The 20,160-nt window shown below is 38.0% G+C and overlaps 1 protein-coding gene across 3 annotated transcripts in view; it reads right to left on the minus strand.

The window, feature by feature from the left end:
* Positions 1-20,160, minus strand: part of ALG5 (ALG5 dolichyl-phosphate beta-glucosyltransferase) — a 46,684-nt gene that overhangs the window by 18,293 nt on the left and 8,231 nt on the right. For 2 of the 3 annotated variants that reach the window (XM_032294480.1, XM_032294481.1), the window contains exons 5-7: positions 17,725-17,817; positions 13,911-14,024; positions 1,595-1,654 (exon numbers count right to left, since the gene is read on the minus strand). In XM_032294480.1, coding sequence (XP_032150371.1) covers positions 1,595-1,654; positions 13,911-14,024; positions 17,725-17,817 — 267 coding nt within the window. The remainder of the gene's footprint in view (positions 1-1,594; positions 1,655-13,910; positions 14,025-17,724; positions 17,818-20,160) is intronic. The other variant, XM_032294482.1, reaches the window with a different exon arrangement.

Raw genomic sequence — 20,160 nt, forward strand, 5'->3', positions numbered from 1 at the left:
AAAAAAAAAAAAAAAAAAAGCCAGACATGGTGGCTCATGCCTGTAATTCCATCACCTCCCTCAGGTCAGGAGTTCGAGACCAGACTGGCCAACATAGAAAAATACAAAAAATTAGCTGGGTGTGGCGGTGTGTGGTGGTATTTTATTTTATTTTAAATAAAATAAAATAATTTTATTTTTATTTTTGAGATGGAATCTCGCTCTGCCACCCAGGCTGGAGTCCAGTGGCACGACCTAAGCTCACTGCAACCTCCATCTCCCAGGTGCAAATGATTCTTTTGCCTCAGCCTCCAGAGTAGCTGGGACTACAACCAAAACTAGATTTCTAAGAAGTTACAATGTATTAATAATTATCAAGATTTAAGTACTATAATATTAATGAGTTGCCATTTGCTACACTGTAAAATTTAGAATCCAAATGATAATTAATGAGACACTTTCTATTTTGACGTCAACTGTTATTAAAATAATATCTGAAGGAAATAATTAAATGTATCTATGCGATAAAGAAAACAAACAAACAAATAAATAAATAAATAAATGAAAAAAAGGACAGTCTGGGTATCTGTACTTCAGTATAATCCTTAAGAGGTTTTGTCACTCTGTTATCAATGTATTTTTTTTTTAAATTAAAATTTTGGTCAGGCATGGTGGCTTACGCCTGTAATCCCAGCACTTTGGGAGGCTGATGCGGGTGCATAATGAGGTCAGGAGATCGAGACCATCCTGGCCAACATGGTGAAACCCCGTCTCTACTAAAAACACAAAAATTAACTGGGTATGGTGGTGTGCACCTATAGTTCCCCCTCCAGGTGGCTGGAGGCAGGAGAATCGTCTGAACCCAGGAGGCAGAGGCTGCAGTAAGCCAAGATCGTTCCACAGCACTCCAGCCTGGACAACAGAGCAAGATTCTGTCTCAAAAGAAAAAAAAAATTAAATTTCTACATATCTTTTTTCCAAATCATTGGGAGAAAGGTTCAACCTTTTATTCCACTGGTTCTCAAAGCCCAGTGTGCCTCAAGAGCGACTTGGGATGTTGTTACTCTAGTTTTTCTAGCATAATCTACAAAATGAAGAATTTAACATCTTTAGTGACATTTTTATACCCTAAAACAGCAGCTGCAAAATTGTCAAATTTTAAGGTATAGTGTTTTTCTAACAGGAATGATGTTAAAAAAAAAATTAAACAGAATAAAACTGAAAATAAAGCATTTAAATGTGCCAATGTTAGAAAAAATAAAGCCTAATGTTAGAAAAAGTAAATTGGTTAAAAAATAAAGTTGATTGGTTAAAAAATGCATCATTTAGAAGTTGTTTTATAACTGAACAGATTCTCTTTATGCTAAAATTATATTAAAAAGAACTGCTTGCAAAGCAAAGCCCACATCTTCTTGTATACTCTTAAAAATCAATTCCAAAATGTGCCAATCCTCCCTAAGCTTTCCACAATTAAAAAATTATTTTCTTTTCTTTTAAAAGGAAAGTTATATTTAAAAGATTAGACATAAAAGGCAACTGCTTGCCAAATGTATATGTAAAAAAGGAAATAAAAGCCAATTAACTGGCTGTCCCATGACAATTAATGAAGTCTCACCTGAGCAATTGATTCTTTTTCCAAATGAGCTCGAGATCCACATGCTATAGCCATTTGATTCTGAGGAAAAAAGCAATGAGATAGTTTTTCAGTATTTACATATCACTAATAAAAATATTTATTTTCAATGAGAATGTCTCATTTTTAGAAACTGATTTTTTTTTAAATTGACATAAAAAAATCTTTTAAAAGTTTATTGAAGAGTTCAGAATATGTACAACTTTGAGAATCCTAATCATACTTACTAAGAGGTCATTGGATTTTGCTTACATAGGGCTAAATATAAGGGGCATGCATTACGTTAAAATTCATAACTTTAAATGATATTTTCTGTGTAAAAATACTTTATTATTATTTGAGAGAAAAATTAGTGGTATGAGAAAGAAAAGGGTTATTTGTAGATGCATAATTATATACCTTGAAAATCAAAGAATGGCAACTGAAAAAGTACATTAAAAACAATAAAAGAATTTTAAAAGATGAGTAGTCAAAATGAATAGATATACAAAACTTTAGATGTCACATGTACAAACAGTAATCACAAGATGTAATCAAAGACAGCATTTATAACATAATAAAAATAAAAAATCTAGAAATAAACTTTATAAGAAACATAGAAAGTTTAGACACGATCTAAATAAAGGAAACAAGTAAATGCTAACAAAGAAAACAAAAGACTTAAACACACAAAGGTCTTGCCATGATGGATGAGACGATATTAATAACAACATTAAAAAGTCAATGCTTCCTAAATTAATACCAATAACAATACCAAAATGATCTTTCATTGAACTAGACAAGCTGATTTTAGAGTTAACATTAAAAAAAAAAAAGTCCTTGTTAGTACAGTGGTGAGCAAATAAAAACTTTTTTTTAGAAAAAATATTTAAAGATGTTTATTCTGAGCCAAATATGAGTGATGAAGACCTGAGGCACAGTCTCAAGAGGTCCTCAGTGCATTTGCCCTCATACCATTTTCCACAGTGTCTGTAACATTTTACATTTCCATCAGCAATGCACAAGGGTTCCAATTTCTTCATATCCTTGCCGACAATTATTTTCTGGGTGTGGGTGGGTGGGTGGGTGGGTGGGGGGTGTGTGTGTGTGTTTTGAGTTGGAGTCTTTGTTATCCAGTGGAGTGCAATGGTGCAATCTTGGCTCACTGCAACCTCCACCTCCTGGGTTCAAGCAAATCTCCTGTCTCAGCCTCCTGAGTAGCTGGGATTACAGGTTCGTGCCACCATGCCCAGCTAATTTTTATATTTTAAGTACAGACAGGGTTTCACCATGTTGGCCAGGCTGGTCTTGAACTCCTGACCTCAAGTGATCTGCCTGCCTTGGCCTCCCAAAGTGCTGGGATTATAGGCATGAGCCACTGCGCCTGATAAAAACTTTTTAAAAAGAGAAGCAAAAATAATCAAGAAAAGAGCCGGGAAAATTCAAGAGTAATAAAGGACTCATCACAAAAAAATTTAAAAATATATGATAAAGCTAAGGTACTGGAATGTGAACAGACAAATCCATGGACAGAATGGAAAGGCCAGAAACACACACACAAAGCCTTATGAGTGCTTAGAATATGATAAAGATGACCTTTTAAATCAGTGGGAAAAAGATGAACTAACAAATGGTGTGGGACCTCTTGGTTGCCACTTGGAAACCAAATTAAGTTGGACTTGAGCTTCTAATTGAATACTGGGACGTAGTCTAGACATATCAAAGATTTAAATGTAAAATATCAGAAATCATTTTTTAAATGATCTCAAGGAAGGCGCAAGTACAGAAAACCAGACAGTGATCGCTTTGATTAATAACATTTTAAAGCATTGCATGACAACAACAAAAAATCCAACCATATTCAAAACAAAAAGACAAAAAAACTGGGAGAAAATATTGGCAATTTATACTACAGACAAAAGGTTAATTTCCAAAATGCATAAAGTGCATCTACTAATTATTTTTAAATGTACCCAAAAATACAGTTGGAAAAGAGGCAACACATTGCCAATCTTGTTGTTCCATGTAAAGCCCTGCACCGCCACCCCACCCAACCTGAGATTATTTTGAAACAAATTCTAGATATCGTATATTACAAATTCATATATATTCAATCATAATACCACTATTATACCTAAAACATCAAAAATTCCTTAATACCATCAGATACACAGTTTTCATATTTACCGAATTATCTCTTAAATGTTTTTAGTTTGTTTGAATGAAGAGCCAAATAAAATCTATACAAATCAATTGGTTTTTCTTTTATCCATGGGCTCTCCCTACCTCTTTAAACCTTTTTCTTGTAACTTGTTGAAGAAACCACATTGTTTGCTCTATAGTTGTATAGGTTTTGGATGTTGCTGACTGTACAGCCACAGTGATATTTAACATGTCCTGCTCTAACATTTAACATGTTCCTCTAAACTGGTAGTTAGATTTAAAGGCTTGATAAGATTCAGGTGTGATTACCTTTCAATCATTTGTCATAAAAGTGCTGCATGGTAGTTTGTGTGTGTGTGTCAATTGTAAGGGCTATACAATATTTTAATGTACAGATTTACCATTACTTTGACTATTTGCCTATTCATTGTCCTTTCTAATTTCAGTTATAGAAACGCAACTGAAAGAACATTTTTGAATATAAAACTATCTGTATTTTAGATTTCCTTCTTTGGAGAGAGTCACAGACGTAGAATACTTAGTTAAAAGTCTGAATGTTTTTAATGCATGTGGGCCAAATTTTTCTTTGAGAGGGTCTTTACCTGTAATCTAAGTACTTGGGGAGGCCAAGGTGGGTGCATCAATTGAGACCAGGAGTTCAAGACCAGCCTTGGCAACATAGCAAAGCCCCATCTCTATTAAAAATACAAAAATTAGCCAGGCTGGTGGCGCATGCCTGTAGTCCCAGCTACTCAGGAGGCTGAGGCAGAAGAATTGTTTAAACCCGGGAGGTAGAGGTAGCAGTGAGCTGACATCACGCCGCTGCACTCCAGCCTCAGTGACAGAGTGAGATTCCATCTCAAAAAAAAGAAAAGAATTTTCTCAGCCAGGCACAGTGGCTCATGGCTACAATCCCAGCACTTTGGAAGGCCAGGGTAGGCAGATCACATGAGGTCAAAAGTTCAAGACTAGCCTGGCCAACATGGGAAAACCCCATCTCTACCAAAAATACATAAACTGGCTGGCTGTGGTGGTGTGTGCCTGTAGTCCCAGCGACTCGAGAGGCTGAGGCAGGAGAATCACTTGAACCCAGGAGGCGGAGGCTGCGGTGAGCTGAGATCACACCGCTGCACTCCATCCAGCCTGGGAAACAGCGAGACTGTCTCAGAGGGAAAACAAATTTCTGTTATATGCTTTGCCTACTATTTAGTAGTAAAATAATTTCCTCCCTTTTTTTTCTGGCAGAGGTACTTTGTGCAGAAAGGGAGAGAATGGTTTTCTTAGAGAGGAAGTGTGTTAAAAGTTCAAATAGCATATGGCAAATCAGTTTTAACTTTAAACTCGAAAAGAGCAATAACCCTATGGAGCAATACATTAAAAAAAATCATTCTACATTTCAAAGATTCATGAATAAAGTTAAAATACCATGTAATTAAACTAAAAATAAATCACAACCCAAAAAACTTCCTTTTAAAAATCCCATTTTTATCTCAGCATAAGTCCCTAAGAGCTTTTAAGAGCTCTGTGTATCTGAAGAATTCTGATGTAAGAGCTGAATCCCTGATATCAATCTCACTATCAGGTGGAATTAATCTAAATGGTCTTTCAAAAAGTTAGCTGTTTTTCAGAAATGAAAGATATCTTTGTTTTAAAAACTGCCCTTGTTAGAAAATGCCTGCAGACAAGAAGTCTCTTTCTTTTAAACCTCTTTTAGAGTATAACCGAATTTCCCATGGTTTTTAAAAGTGAATATTTAAGTTACTATGACAGTGGGCTTTTAAAAGGGTTAATAAGTGAGGCAAATGTGGTGGCATGTGCCTGCAGTCCTAGCTACTAGGGAGGCTGAGGTAAGAGGATTGCTTGACCCAGGAGTTTGAGGCTGTCATGATGGCACCACTGCACCCTAGCCTGGGCAACAAAATAAGATCCCAACTCATTAAAAAAAAAAAAAAAATGGTACAGTGGCTCATTCCTGTAATATGTGTGTAATCCCAGGAATTTGGGAGGCCTTTGGGAGGCCGAGGCAGGCAGGAATCATTTGAGGCCAGGAGTTCAAGATCAGCCTGGTCAACATGGTGAAACTCCGTCTCTACTAAAAATACAAAAAGCCATGCGTGGTGGCACATGCCTGTAATCCCAGCTACTCGGGAGACTGAGGCGTGAGAATGGCTTGAACTCGGGAAGTGGAGGTTGTAGTGAGCAAAGATCATGCTATTGCACTCCAGCCTGGGCAACAGAGAGAAACTCAAAAAAAAAAAAAAAAAAAAAAAAAAAGTGGTAAGAACTGTATTATCTTCTAGAAAGAAATAATCGGAATCTATCTTTCTCAGTACCCTTTTTTTTTGAGATAGAGTCTCACTCTGTCACCTGGGCTGGGGTTCAGTGGTGCAATCTTAGCTCACTGCAACCTCCACCTCCCTGGTTCAAGCGATTTTCCTGTTATTCTTCCAAGTAGCTGGGATTACAGGCATGCACTACCATGCCCAGCTAATTTTTATATTTTTAGTAGAGACAGGGTTTTGCCATTTTGGCCAGGCTGGTCTTGAACTCCTGACTTCAAGTCATCCACCCTCTTTGGCCTCCTGAAGTGTTGGGATTATAGGCATGAGCCACTGCACCTGGTCCTCGGTACTTCTTAAGTTAAATATTTTCACACAATTTACTGAAGAGACGAAACAGACTAGAAACATAACTGATTTACATTAACAATTATAAACAGTAACAGAATTGGATCTGATGAAAAAAAATCAAGCACAAAGATGAATGTTGGCTCGGCATGGTGGCTTACACCTGTAATCCCAGCACTTTGGGAAGCTGAGGAGGAAGGATCACTAGAGGTCAGGAGTTCAAGACCAGTCTGGTCAACATAATGAAACCCCATCTCTACTAAAAACATAAAAAAAAAAGTTAGCCAGGTGGGGTGGCGGATGCCTGTAATCCCAGCTATTTGGGAGGCTAAGGCAGGAGAGACACATGAACCCAGGAGGTGGAGTCTGCAGTGAGCAGAGATTGTGCCACTGCACTCTAGCCTGCGTGACAGAGCGAGACTCCATCTCAATTAAAAAAAAAAAAAAAAAAAAGATGTTAATTATTAGAGGTATTGGTTATTGAGTGCTCAATACATGCTGAACTTATTTATTTATGAATTTTGATCTGCTGCTCAGGCTGGTGTGCAGTGGCGCGATCTCGGCTCACTGTAACCTCTACCTCTTGGGCTCAAGTGATCCTCCTGCTTTAACCTTCCTAGTAGCTGAGACTACAGGCACGTGCCCCCACGCCCAGCTAATTTGTTGTATTTTTAGTAGAGATGGGGTTTCACCATGTTGGCCAGGCTGGTCTCGAACTCCCAACCTCAGGTGAACCCCCACCTCAGCCTCCTAAAGTGCTGGGATTACAGGGATGAGCCACTGTGCCTGGTTACATTTCCTTATTTTAATCACTACCTCAGAGTTAAGAATGTGGGCTCCCATTATCCATATATCATAGAAGAGGTATGTGAAGGTGGATGGATTAATTTACCCAAGGTTACATGGAATTTGAACCCAGGCCTATTTGAATCCTACATCCAAAGTTTCCACATACTGAAATGGAAACAAAAATTGGCACAGGTATTCCAAAAGAAAACTCTGGCTCCAAATGAGATAGAGATATAGAAACCAAGTTGAATCAATTTAGAAATTAGTAAAAGAAAAATCAGATAGTAAAATCAGTCATATTCACCCTATGGGCAGAAAGAGAAACTTGGTGTACGAAACAAAGTATTGAGTTAAGAAAAAGTTGTATTTATTTAAAAAATTAAAGTTATTTTAAGAAAACCATTTCTTTTTCAAAATACAGGCTCACTGTTAAAAACAATTAAAGAAAAAAATTCAGGCTGAGCAAGGTGGCTCATGCCTGTAATCCCTGCATTTTGGGAGGCCAAGGTGGGTGGATCACAAGGTCAGGAGTTCGAGACCAGCCTGACCAACATGGTGAAACCCCACCTCTACTAAAAAAAATACAAAAATTAGCCAGGTGTGGTGGTACTCGCCTGTAATCCCAGGTACTTGGGACGATTCTCTGGAATCGCTTGAGCCCAGGAGGAAGAGGCTGCAGTGATCATACCATTGCACTCCAGCCTGGGCGACAGTGAGACTCTGTCTCAAAAAAAGAAATTAAAAAGAAAAAACTTCAAAATATCCATAATCCGCCATCCAGAGACAACCAACATTATACTGTTATATTATTACACACAATACATAATGTGTTAACATTATTGCACATCCACCCACATATATCAAGATGTTAAACATTTTTCATTTAATTATGTATAATGAATAATCATCCCATACAATAAAGAATTTAACTAGTATAACTTATATTGGACATCTTAAACTTTTCAATTTTTTCCTTTTTTTTTTTTTTTAAAAAAAAAAACAGCTATATTTACAAAACAAATAATCAAAAATTCCTTGAAAATTAATTTTTATATATATTCTATTTCCTTAAGATAAATTTCTCAAGCCTGGGTTAATGGATGTGAATTACTTAAAGCTCTTGATTCACATTTTCAACTTGTTCTATAAAGTATTGTATCAATTTGCACAGGTTGAACACATAAATTTGGCAACATTCATTCTTTTTGCCCCTTCATATGAGGAAAGGCGAATTATTTTTTATTATGGTAGAAAAAGGCTCTACCATAAGAAGCATTATTATGAAGGCGTTATGGTTAAAGTGAACACTCAAAATTTTACATGGCATAAAACAGCTTCTCAGGTGTTGATAGCAACTAAATTTGAAATAAAAATATACCTATAAAGCCTTTTAAAAAGCCAGTCTACTGAATATTATTTAAACTGTAGCAATTCTTAAGGTTTCTCCAAACAGTCTTATTATGAGAAACAATTTTCTTTCTTTTTCTTTTACTGGAGACAAGATCCCACTCTGTTGCCCTGGTTGGAGTGCAGTGGTATGATTATGGCTCACTGCAGCCTCTACCTCCCCAGGCTCAGGTGATCCACTCACCATAGTCTCCTGAGTAGCTAGGACTGGGTGAGTAGCTAGCACTGAGTAGCTAGCACTAGGGTGCTAGTTTACTACCACTCCTGGCTAATTTTTATATATTCTTTTGTAGAGACGGGGTTTCACCATCTTGCCCAGGCTGGTCTTGAACTCCTGGGCTCAAGCTATCTACCCGCCTCAGCCTCCTGAAGTGCCGGAATTACAGGTCTGGGCCACTATGCCCAGCCAATACAGTTTTCTTTAAAAAAAAAAAAAAAAAAAGAGAACTACATCAGAATGTTGATAATTGTTGAAGTTAGACAAAGGTTTATTATACTATTCACTCTACTTTTGGTTATGTTAAAATTAACAGTAAAAAGTTTAAAGAAAATATAAAAAGCATGTCAACATTTATCTGTATAGGATGGTTACACATGCTGAAATCTATTTAGAAATAAGCACATGACCCAAATAATTTCTCAAGATTTTTCCTTATTTACTACCAACTATTCCATGGAGAGTCTTTATGCTTTTACATCAGTATATTCAAAACCCCATTACATTGTTAGGCTACAAATATTCAGAGGAAATGCTCCATTAAAAAGTATTAACACAGGTTTTTTTCTGGGTGATAAGATACAGTTGGTTGTTTTCTTCTTTTAGACTGTTTCTAATCTTTTTACAATGCCTTGGTGATGCTTTTATAATAAAAACAAAACAAAATCTCTATCATACGTCTGATTGCTACATCCTTTCTCTCTTTACCATCGGCCACATTGGCAGCATTTTTTCCATCAGTTGACCATCTACCTCTTCACAGTGTTTTCCTAAATTCCAGATGAGAAGTTATACAAATGTGGCTTATTTTAGCATCTATTCCCCTATGAGAATTTGCCTTTTTGGTATCATTTATGACTGTATTTTTAAATGTAACATGGCTTTCCCCTTAGACACTATATACAGTAGTATTCACTTGTTCCACAAATATTTACAGAGTCCTTACTATTTACAGTATTCTAGACATTGGAGATGCAGTGATAAGGACCCTCTTCTAGCAATGCTTATGTTCCACTGGGACAGATAATTGGTGGTTAACTTAGACAATACATACCTAAACTTTGCCTTATCACTAGGTATGAACATTTCCACATGAACCAATCTCTACCCAACAGGAGAATATCTCTTCTAGAACCAAAATTTTAATCTTTTCAGATATAAATCATTCTAAAATCTTACACTTTCCTTTTTTTAAAAAAAATTTTTGAGACAGTCTTGCTGTGTTGCCCAGGCTGGAGTGCAGTGGTGTGATCTTGGTTCACTGCAACCTTTGCCTCCCGGGTTCAAGCGATTCTCATGCTTCAACTTCCTTAGTAGCTGAGATTACAGACACGCACCACCATGCCCAGCTAGTTTTTTTGTTTCTTTTTTAGTAAAGATGGTGTTTCACCATGTTGGCCAGGCTGGTCTCAAACTTCTGACCTCAAATGATCTGCCTACCTTGGCCTCCCAAAGTGCTGGGATTACAGGTGTGAGCTACCGTGCCTGGCCCTGTCTTTAAATTAAAGTATTTTCTCATGACAATCATGGGGATACTAACTTTCTATAAATATCTTGCGGTTAGCACAAGGGGTCAGTAAACTATGGCCTATGGGGTCAAATTCAGCCTGTTTTTGAATGGCCTTTTGCTAAGAAAGGGCTAGGGAGGGAGGCGGAAGAGGATTGCTTCAGGGACCACATGTGATTTACAAACCCTGAAATATTTATTTTCTGGTCCTTCACAGGAAAAGTTTGCTGTTCTCTGTTTCACTTAACTACTGGCATTAAATCCCTGGTTTGATAAGCAGCCCTAGTCCTGAGCCACTTTCTTCAATGATTGGGCAACACACTTTGAGATCTGCTAAGACAGGCTCTCTAAAAGTTTTCTAGACAGTCTACTTCTTTTTACATTTTCAAGACCGCCCTTTTATTTTTGCTGTCCTTTTAATTGTTTGATTTCACAAAGATCTCAACAAAATATTTGTGTAACTGCTTGGTCTCTAAAACAAATGACTTTGGAGGTTGAGTTATCTTTTGGAAGCCTGGTTTTCTACCCATATATTGAGAGAGTGAAACAAATATACCAGCTTCTTAGAATTGCTCACATGGTACACAAAAAAAGGGAGAAGAGTTCTTTTAAGGAACCAAACCACACATGCACATACAAATCATTGGTATACAAAACCACAGCTGACCAACGATTGCTACATTAGAGATAAAAGAGCATTCAGCGTCATTAGTAAGCAGCCTAGCACTCCAGACTGAGTTGTGTGTGTGGTTAAGATCTGCTTCCTTTGGTTCTTCTTAATGTAATTTTTCTCTGTATCTTTTTCATATCCATTAATTCAAGTCATATGTGGGCTTGAAAAGCTAAAAACTAAACTTGTTAGAACTATGTCTAAATCAGAATTTAAGGGCCAGGCACGGTGACTCAGCCTGTAATCCTAGCACTTTCGGGGGCCAAGGAAGGCTGCTTGAGGTCAGGAGTTCAAGACCAGCCTGGGCAACATGATAAAATCTCATCTGCTAAAAATACCAAACAATTAGCCAGGCACGATGTTTTGCACATGTAGACCCAGCTATTTGGGACGCTGAGGCACAAGATTTGCTCGAACCCTGGAAGTGGAGGGCTCAGTGAGCAAAGATCACCACCGCACTCCAGCCTGGGTGACAGAGCGAGATCCTGTCTCAAAAAAAAAAAAAAAAAAATTAAAAAATTAAAAAAAAAAAAATTAAAACCAAAGTCATAGCCTGAGAAATTAGTCTATGATCATGAAATACAGACTTTTTAGCATTTATTTTGCCTGTTAGGGATTTCTGATTCAATTTAGAAAGTTAATCAACTGAACAAGTGATCATCGCATACTCTGGGTTTTTGTTTTTCTTGAAAAATTTATCTTTATTTTTTGAGACAGTCTCTCTCCATTGCCCAGACTGGAATGCAGTGGCACGATCCTGACTCACTGCAACTTCTGCCACCCAGGTTCCAGCAATTCTCATGCCTCAGTCTTCCGAGCAGCTGGAATTACAGGCATGCACTACCATATCTAGCTAATTTTTAGTAGAAATGAGATTTCGCTATGTTGGCCAGGCTGGTCTCATACTTCTGGCCTCAAGTGATCCTCTGCCCTTGGCCTCCAAAAGTGCTGGGATTACAGGTGTAAGCCACCGAGCCTGGCTAGGATATACTTTGCTTAGAAAAATTACTAAAAAACAAGCATATTTTTAAAAAGAGGTAGAATAACCACTGGTTAGGAAACTGAAAATCTGAAAGTTTTACACATAAAAAAAATAAAGATGTGGGAAAAGAAAATACAAGTAAAATACAAATAAAAATTTTGTCTAGGTGCACTGGCTCAAGTCTGTAATCCCAACAATTTGGGAGGACAAGCTGGGCAGATCTCTTGAGGCCAGGAGTTTGAGGCCAGCCTGGCCAACACAGTGAAAACCCATCTCTATCAAAAAATACAAAAAATAACTGGGTGTGGTGGTGCACGCCTGTAATCCCAGCTACTCGGGAGGTTGAGGCAGAAGAATGCCTTAAGGCCAAGAGGCAGAGGTTGCAGTTAGCCGAGATCATGCCACTGTACTCCAACCTAGGCAACAGAGTGAGACACTGTTTCAAAAATAAAATAAAATAAAACTTTTAATATGAAAATGTAAATGCCCTATTTTATTTGTATGTATTATACAAAGCTCTAAATTATGTACATGAAGTTTAAAACCTTACAAGAGCATTTATTTTCAGAAAAGAAATTGTAGGCAACTTTTCTAAGATGATCTTGTATAAGAATCATTGGACCAGAACATGTGACCTGGTTACTTCAAGAGAAAATACAAGCAAGTAGTAGCAAATTTCTTTTTGCTGTCATTTAAAAAAATCAGATAATAAAGAAAACATTAGAAACCACTGTAAAACGTACTAAAGAAATTACTTAAATGGTCAAAACAATATTGTAAAAGACATTTAAGCTAATGACTGCCACCTAGTGAGATAATCATGTAATTATAGGACTTGACTATGAAACCCATGTTCCTGTTTCATTCTTTTCTGAACTATTTCAGTCATTATTTTTATTAGGGTTTAGGGAAATATATGCAAGGCATGCTTATCAAATTTGTGGCTTAAATGAATTGAGAAGAAAACAGCTATTGCCCTAAAGATAGAATAAGAACCTATACCTTTAGGCAGCTCTCCTAAGTAAATGAACATTCTCTTTGATACATACTTTTACCTCTTCCCCTTCTAAACTAGAATTTCAAGGCCTGAGTATTTTTATCTGGTCTTGACGGTAGGTGGTGGGAAGGGAGGGAGGAGGGACCCCCCTGGAGCTCTACATGGCTTTGTTGGGTTACCTGGGTTCATCTTGTGAGATTTTTGTCAAGTGTCTTGAACAAGCTACACTCCATCCAGGAAAGGATGTAGTCACATGGATCTGTGTGCCCAACTTAGCTTACAGTCCTGAAAATGGCAGATCCAGCAAGTTTTCTTGCTTCTGCAGAAATTCTGACATATTGTATGATGGTAGGTACATTGTTTGATGTTGTCCAAGGGTACTTTTTCATTCTCTTTTTGATTCTTTCCAGACTGTGAAGTATTTGGCAAATGCTCAGGATTTGATAAATTCACCTTCTTTCTCTAAATGGCTTTTAAAGGTGGGAATGGCACCAGGATTTTATTTCTTTCCTCAACATCCAGTTTTTGAAGTTATGGCATGAAGTTTCAAATAATCCTTTTTGAGTGCTTACTGCTTGTGATTTTTGTTTGTTTCATCAAAAACTGGATTCTGTGATCCAGCTTCATTTCACATCTTTACCTGGAACTCAGACTATACTTTTAAATAAAAGCCTTAACTGAACATGCACAATAAATATTAAAACTTGGGTAGAAGCAATCAGAAACCAAGAGAAAGAAATGGTCACAACATTAAATAAGTAATTGTCAAGTGAATCTCATAAAATCAGACAATATTTGTAACAAAATGATCAGTTCCTCTATGGGGTTGTACCATTTATATAAGGATTTCATATCAAAAACACTCGTTTTTTACACTGATAGGTAAATTCTCCTTGAATTTTACTCTAGCTCCCCTGCATTCCTGACTGAATGTTATTTAAACTATATTCTTATACTCACAGGCCAAGGCTGTAGATCTTTTAGTCCCTTTTCTAATTTCTCAACATCTGGAAACTTGGTGGCTCCATCAGCATCTGCCATAAGGATCTTTTCTCCTCGAGAACTGAATACGCCCTGTATTTTAAAATTTCAAGTAAAAGGAAATTGCTTAAAATTAAGGTTAAATTCAATGACGTTTCAGTCTGTTCTGATTTACTTAAAATACCTAACAGTGAAAGATGAGGTATGAAGGAGGCCAGAATTCATTGAAAACGTATTACAGGCATTGATCGACTTACGACCTAGGCAACTTACGACCATTCAACTTTAAGATCACAATCGCTAGCCACAACTGCTCCGCGTCTGGCGGCGCAAACATTGCCCAGCTGGGCGTTCGACAGTGCGGACCAGTTTCCAGCAGCACTACCATCTCCGCGTGCATATAGCCTACTCAACTTACGACCAAATCGTGTTAATATTCTGAATTGACTAGCCTTTTGAGCAAATTATGGCTCCATGAGTGCATATTTCATACAGAAATAAACTGCACAATTTTTAATTTCTCTGGTGTATTTGAGTGAATTCCTTATTTCTTAAGTGCAAATATATTTATGGTTTGATATACTAAAATTGCTTTGATAACACAACACAGTGTGACTATAGATGAGACATACGCAAATGTAGAGAGAAATCAGATCATTTATTCTGTTATAATAAGCTCACTAGTTAGTATCTGTGATGTCTTTTTATCACATCCATTAGAACAAATGCAAAAGGTCAGGTGAGATGGCTCATACCTATAATCCTAGTACCTTGGGAAGCTTAGGTGGAAGGATTGCTTGAGCTCTGGAGTTTGAGATCAGTCTGGGCAAATAGCGAGACTCCATCTTTACAAAAACTTTAAAAAATTAGCTGGGTATGGTGGCATATGCCTGTAGTCCCAGCTACTTGGGAGGCTGAGGTGAGATCATTGCTTGAGCCCAGGTGAAGGCTACAGTGAGCTATGATCATACCAGGTGCATTTCAGCCTGGGTGACAGAGCAAGGCCCTGTCTAAAAAAAAGCAGGTGGGGGAGAAGAATATATGCAAAAAAAAAAAAAGCAAAAAAAAGGGCAGAAATAAAAATGCTACACTCAACATCTAAATAACATATATAAAGTATCAGAAAAGAGAAAATATTACAAGGTCAAAAAAACTGGAGCTATTTGTTTGAAATGGAAAAAAAAACTAGTAAGTGACTAATCATTTCAATGATGCACGATCAAACTTTAAGCCTACTTTCCTATTCTACTGTCTATGGCCTTCACTTTACCGCAGCTCCTTAAAAAGGTGGCCTAAACAACAACAACAACAACAACAAAATAAAAAGAGAGTCTACCATAGCAATTCCCATTTGTGTTGCTCAGTCATATTTTATGCCTATTATTTCTCATGTGCCTCACTGGCTTAAGATTTTCTGGTTCTCCCTTTCTCTATAAGCTCCTCTTTGCCAGTTAAATGGGTTCAGGTTCAACTATCATCCGACGTATGTAGATGACTCACTCACACCCACTCTCCTAGGCTATTCTGGATACCACTGCTTGTTGCCTCAAACTTAATATGGCTCAAACACAACATAGTCTCTCTTACACCAGCTCCTCCCCTAGTCTTTCATTTCTTCTATTAATGACATCATTATCATCCCAGTTACCCAAGGCCACTGGTACTCATTTGATATAGTTTGGATCTGTGTCCCCTCCAAATCTCATATTGAAATGTGATCCACAATGTTGGAGGTGAGGCCAAGTGGGAGGTGTTTGGGTCATGGGGATGGATTCCTCAAGAACTGCTTGGTGCTGTCCTTACAATAGTGAGCAAGTTCTTATGAGATCTGGTTGTTTACAACTGTGTAGCACCTCCCTGCCTACTGCCTTGCCCCTGTTCTCGCCATGTGACACGTCTGCTCCCTCTTCACCTTCTGTCATGAGTCGAAACTTCCTGAGGCCCTCACTAGAGGCAAATGCTGGAATCACACTTCCTGTACAGCGTGCAGAATCATGAATTAATCACCTCTTTTCTTTATATGTTATTCAGTCTCACGCATTTCTTATATAGCAATCTAAGAATGGCTTATGATGTCATTCTCTCTGATCCCAGACCCAGTTCTACCTCATTTTAATAGCTCCTACATTTATCCCCTCATTTTCTTCTCTTGTGTCACTATCATCATCCAAATGAATGTTTATCATACCTTGCCCAATACTGCTATACTTGCTGCTGGCTGATTAATGTTTAAGTGCCACTCTGTCAATGGTAAAAAATGTAAAAGCCCCTCTTCTACAGTTTGTGACCTGAACCCACCCACCCCGCTAGCCTCATCTCCACAGTCGAGACACAGGTACCATGAGTGAGTCCTTTATTGTGGCACTTTCTTTCACACTGCTGTGCCTCTGTTCATGTTTCCTGTCTAAGCTCCCTGCCCTCCCAACTTGTATGTGGTTAAGTCCTAATCCTCCTTGAAGACCCCGCTCAGAACTTGCCTTCTCTGGGACAGCTTTGCTGCTCCCCACAACAGACAGTGGTACCAACATTTTGCATATGCTTTTATTATAGCATTTACAACACTGTATGGCAATGGTCTATCTCCCTATTAAACTGTGATATCCTCAAAGACAGAATAGGTGTCTTTCATCTCAGTGTCTCTAATGAAAGTACAATGTTGGCTGAATAAAAAAACAGATAGATTTAAAGCCCACCATGACATTGCATCAATCCTACTTTCTTTTTTGTTTCACGTATCCTGTGACCTAGTCAGAGTGAATCACTTTCTAGTACATATAAAAGAGTTCCTACTTCTGTCTTTTCTGGCTTTGCTAAATGGTGTGCTGTTTTCTCAAATCTTTTCTCTACAGAGTCATCGGAGAGGTAAAGAGCATGGCTTTCGGAGTGAAACTAGCTGCATCTAAATCTTCACTCTACCTCTTATCACCTGATGACCTTGAGTAATTTACGTTACCTCCTTTCCTCATCTGTACAATAATCCAACTAACAGACATTGTGAGGGGGGCAACATGTGATGATAAAGCTCTCCCTACTCCTTCCTGTTTGAATGTGGACATGCCAAGGCTAGTGTCTAGGAGTTGCCCTGTGTGTATGAGGAAGGAGGAGTGAAAAGGCAGGAGCTTGGACTTCTGATGACTGTGGAGCTGAACAAGCCCTGGACTGCCTACCTTGAGACTTCTTTTTATAAGGAAAAAATTTAAAAAATAAACGTCAAAGTCAATTATTCAGGTTTTCCTTCGTATATCTTGATTTCTAAACTTTCAGCTTGAATCCTACCTGATACGCCTCAGCTGACAGTAACCACTTTTTTGAAATTTCTTAGCACTTTATCTGCATGTTCCTCATAATTATAATCTTTTTCACTTATGCAAATGCTTACCTTTTCTATTAGACTGCACATTTCAACAGGATAGACCCAAGTCAAATTCATCTTAGTTCATGCTACCATGCATAACATCATATCTTATAAAGTTAAAACCTAATACAAAAAAGCATTTTTTAAACTGCAAAAAAACGCATAAGCTTACTATCTGGTAACTCTATCAAAGATACAAAGGTAGATGGTAACATTTTAAACTTTAAGATAAACATAAATATATTTTAAAATTACCCAGTATATTATAGATATGGTATATTTTAAAATTTGACTAAAAACATGAAATTATTATTAATAATATGTTATCACTAAGTTGAAATGCTGGTATTCAGGCAGCCAGCAAACACATAAGTCTGCAAAAGACATTACTGAAAATACCTTCATATTTTCAATAAAAATGTTGAAAATATGTATTACCATTCTAATTGCTCCACCTTTCCCACGATTCTTCACGAGGGTTATCACACGTACTTTGTCACTTCCATATTTCTGGCAGTATTTAAAAGCTACCTATGAAATTATATAAAAGTCAGAATAAAATTAATTTGGATTCTAAGAGAATTACATAAGCTGCGTTTCTCACTTTGGCTTAAACGCTGCTATTGTAGTCTGCCCCTTCTTATAACTAGATTATACCCACTGTACATTTTGATGGCCTGGAAGAGTTGTAGAGTTCTTGGTGCCAAGATATAACATTGACCTACTAGGTTGAAGTCATAGCTCAATTTCCTGCAGAGGAACCATCGGAGTGGGCAATGACCTTCTTTTCTTTTCTTGACTTCTCTACCTAAGCTACTGAGCTGCTTAAAAAAACAAAAACAAACAAACAAAAAAAAAAACAAAAGCCATGTGCTGTCTGACTGGTACAAACTTGTGATGGGGCCCTCTATACTGGTTAATGACTTTTGTATTTGTTCTGGTCTACAATTGATCTTATTCCTCAGATAGGCTGTTTGTATCCTGACCATTTCCCCTGAATCTTTTCACTTGAATTCCTCTCTCAGCAGATATTCATGCTGTAACTTCTCTTCTATATCATCAATCTCTTCCTCTCTGCTGGCTCCACAGCCTCAGACTTGCTCAAGCTGCCAGCATCCTAAAAACTTTCCTTTGACTTCACTATTTTCTCAAGCTTCTGCCATTACTCTGCTTTATAATCAAAGCCATGAGATAGTGATCTATATTTGCCACCTACATTTCTTCATCACTCATTTATTTTTCAATCCATTGTAGTATGGCTCAAGCCCTTTGCTTTTCTACATCCCCTTTCCCTTAGCCCATCAAAGGTACTCTCTCCTTTGACAACCATCTCTACAGGCAGCTGTAAAGCTGCTCTCATCTGGCATTTGCCCTCCTCTAACTGTTCCAAGTTTTCGCCTCTAATTCCTTTTGCTTGGCCTGCTCCATAACCCTCACAAGGACCGACTCTACCTTGTACAACCACATAGCTACTAGGAAACCCTGGGCCATCTTCTCTTTTCAACATATAAGCTCACCGGGAGTCACTGAAGGAGCTTAATTACAGCTCGTATTTATGAATCTCACGTGTCTGTCTACAGCTCGGACTCTTCTCTCCTGTGTCACCGAGTTGTAAACTGGATTAAAAAAAAATTCCAAATTTCATTCATCTCCTCCTCCCACTCTTGCTCAGTCTATATTCCTTGCTGCAGCAAATGGCATTGCCGTCTATTAAGTTGCTCAAATTATAAGCCTGAGAATCATCTTCCATTTCTATCACCCATCACAATTCACTGGCTACTGTAACTCATTGACTGATTTATAAAATGCCTCTCAACTCCATGGCATCCTCACATCTTACTGACCTAGTTCAGGGCCTTATACCCTGAAGTCCACATCTCTAGCCTGATTCCCTAATTCATTCTCAAAGTTATATGAGTAGCCTTTCCGATATGGAAATCAGTTCACATAAGTCCTATTCAAATACCCTCAATGATGACCTGTTGTTCTAAGTATCACATGTAGTCCCTTATCATAGCACAGGAGATCCTTTGTGATTCAGCTCTCACCTTTTTAGCCAGCTTCTGAGGCTGCGCCATTAGTCCCTGTACATTAGCAGTATTTGAGATTTCCAGACCATACCACGGTCTCACACTTCTATGCCTTTACTCAGAACGCTATCTTCTAGCTTCCTCACCTGTCAGGCTAGCTTAAGACTCAGCCACTCAAACACCATTTCTCTTTTCTAGCCTCCGTGACCATCCTCACCTTCCCCCAGGAAAAAGAAAACTATAATTCTCATAGCTATATGTATTAAGAAAGCATTTTCTCATTCAACTATTACTTTACTCATCACATAATGCAACTGTAAATGTCAGCTACTTAAAGGCAAAGATTTTTATTTCTGGTGTCTGACACACAATCTGAAATCTATCAGTCTCAAAGAGCAAATGCAGCCGTGGTCCTGTGTACACACTCCTGTTATAACACTGTTAACTAGCTGCCAATCCAGCAAGCAGTGCCTCTTTCTTCTTTGCTGTTATGGACCCAACACTGCATAGTGACAACTGTGAAGCCCTAGGGGATGAACCATGGTTGGTCTAACTCCTCTAGCTGAGGACTTTCACAGCCTCCCTGCAGGCTTGGGTGGTCATGTCAGTAAGTTCTAGCCTGTGAACTTTTGGTATGCGCTTTACTGCAGGGAGGGGTGAGGACTTCTTGTAAAGATTTTCATTTCTAGTTAAAAAGGAGAGAGGCACACAGAGATGATTCTTTTTTTTTCCTTTTTTTTTTGACATAGGGCTTTGCTCTGTTACCCACACTAGAGTGCAATGGTGAGTTCATGGCTCATTGCAACCTTGAATTACTGGGCTCAAGCGATCCTCTCGCCTTGGC

This window comes from Sapajus apella, unplaced genomic scaffold, assembly GCF_009761245.1.
Source record: "Sapajus apella isolate SASKATOON/1434 unplaced genomic scaffold, GSC_monkey_1.0 scaffold32, whole genome shotgun sequence".
Taxonomy (NCBI): Eukaryota; Metazoa; Chordata; class Mammalia; order Primates; family Cebidae; genus Sapajus; species Sapajus apella.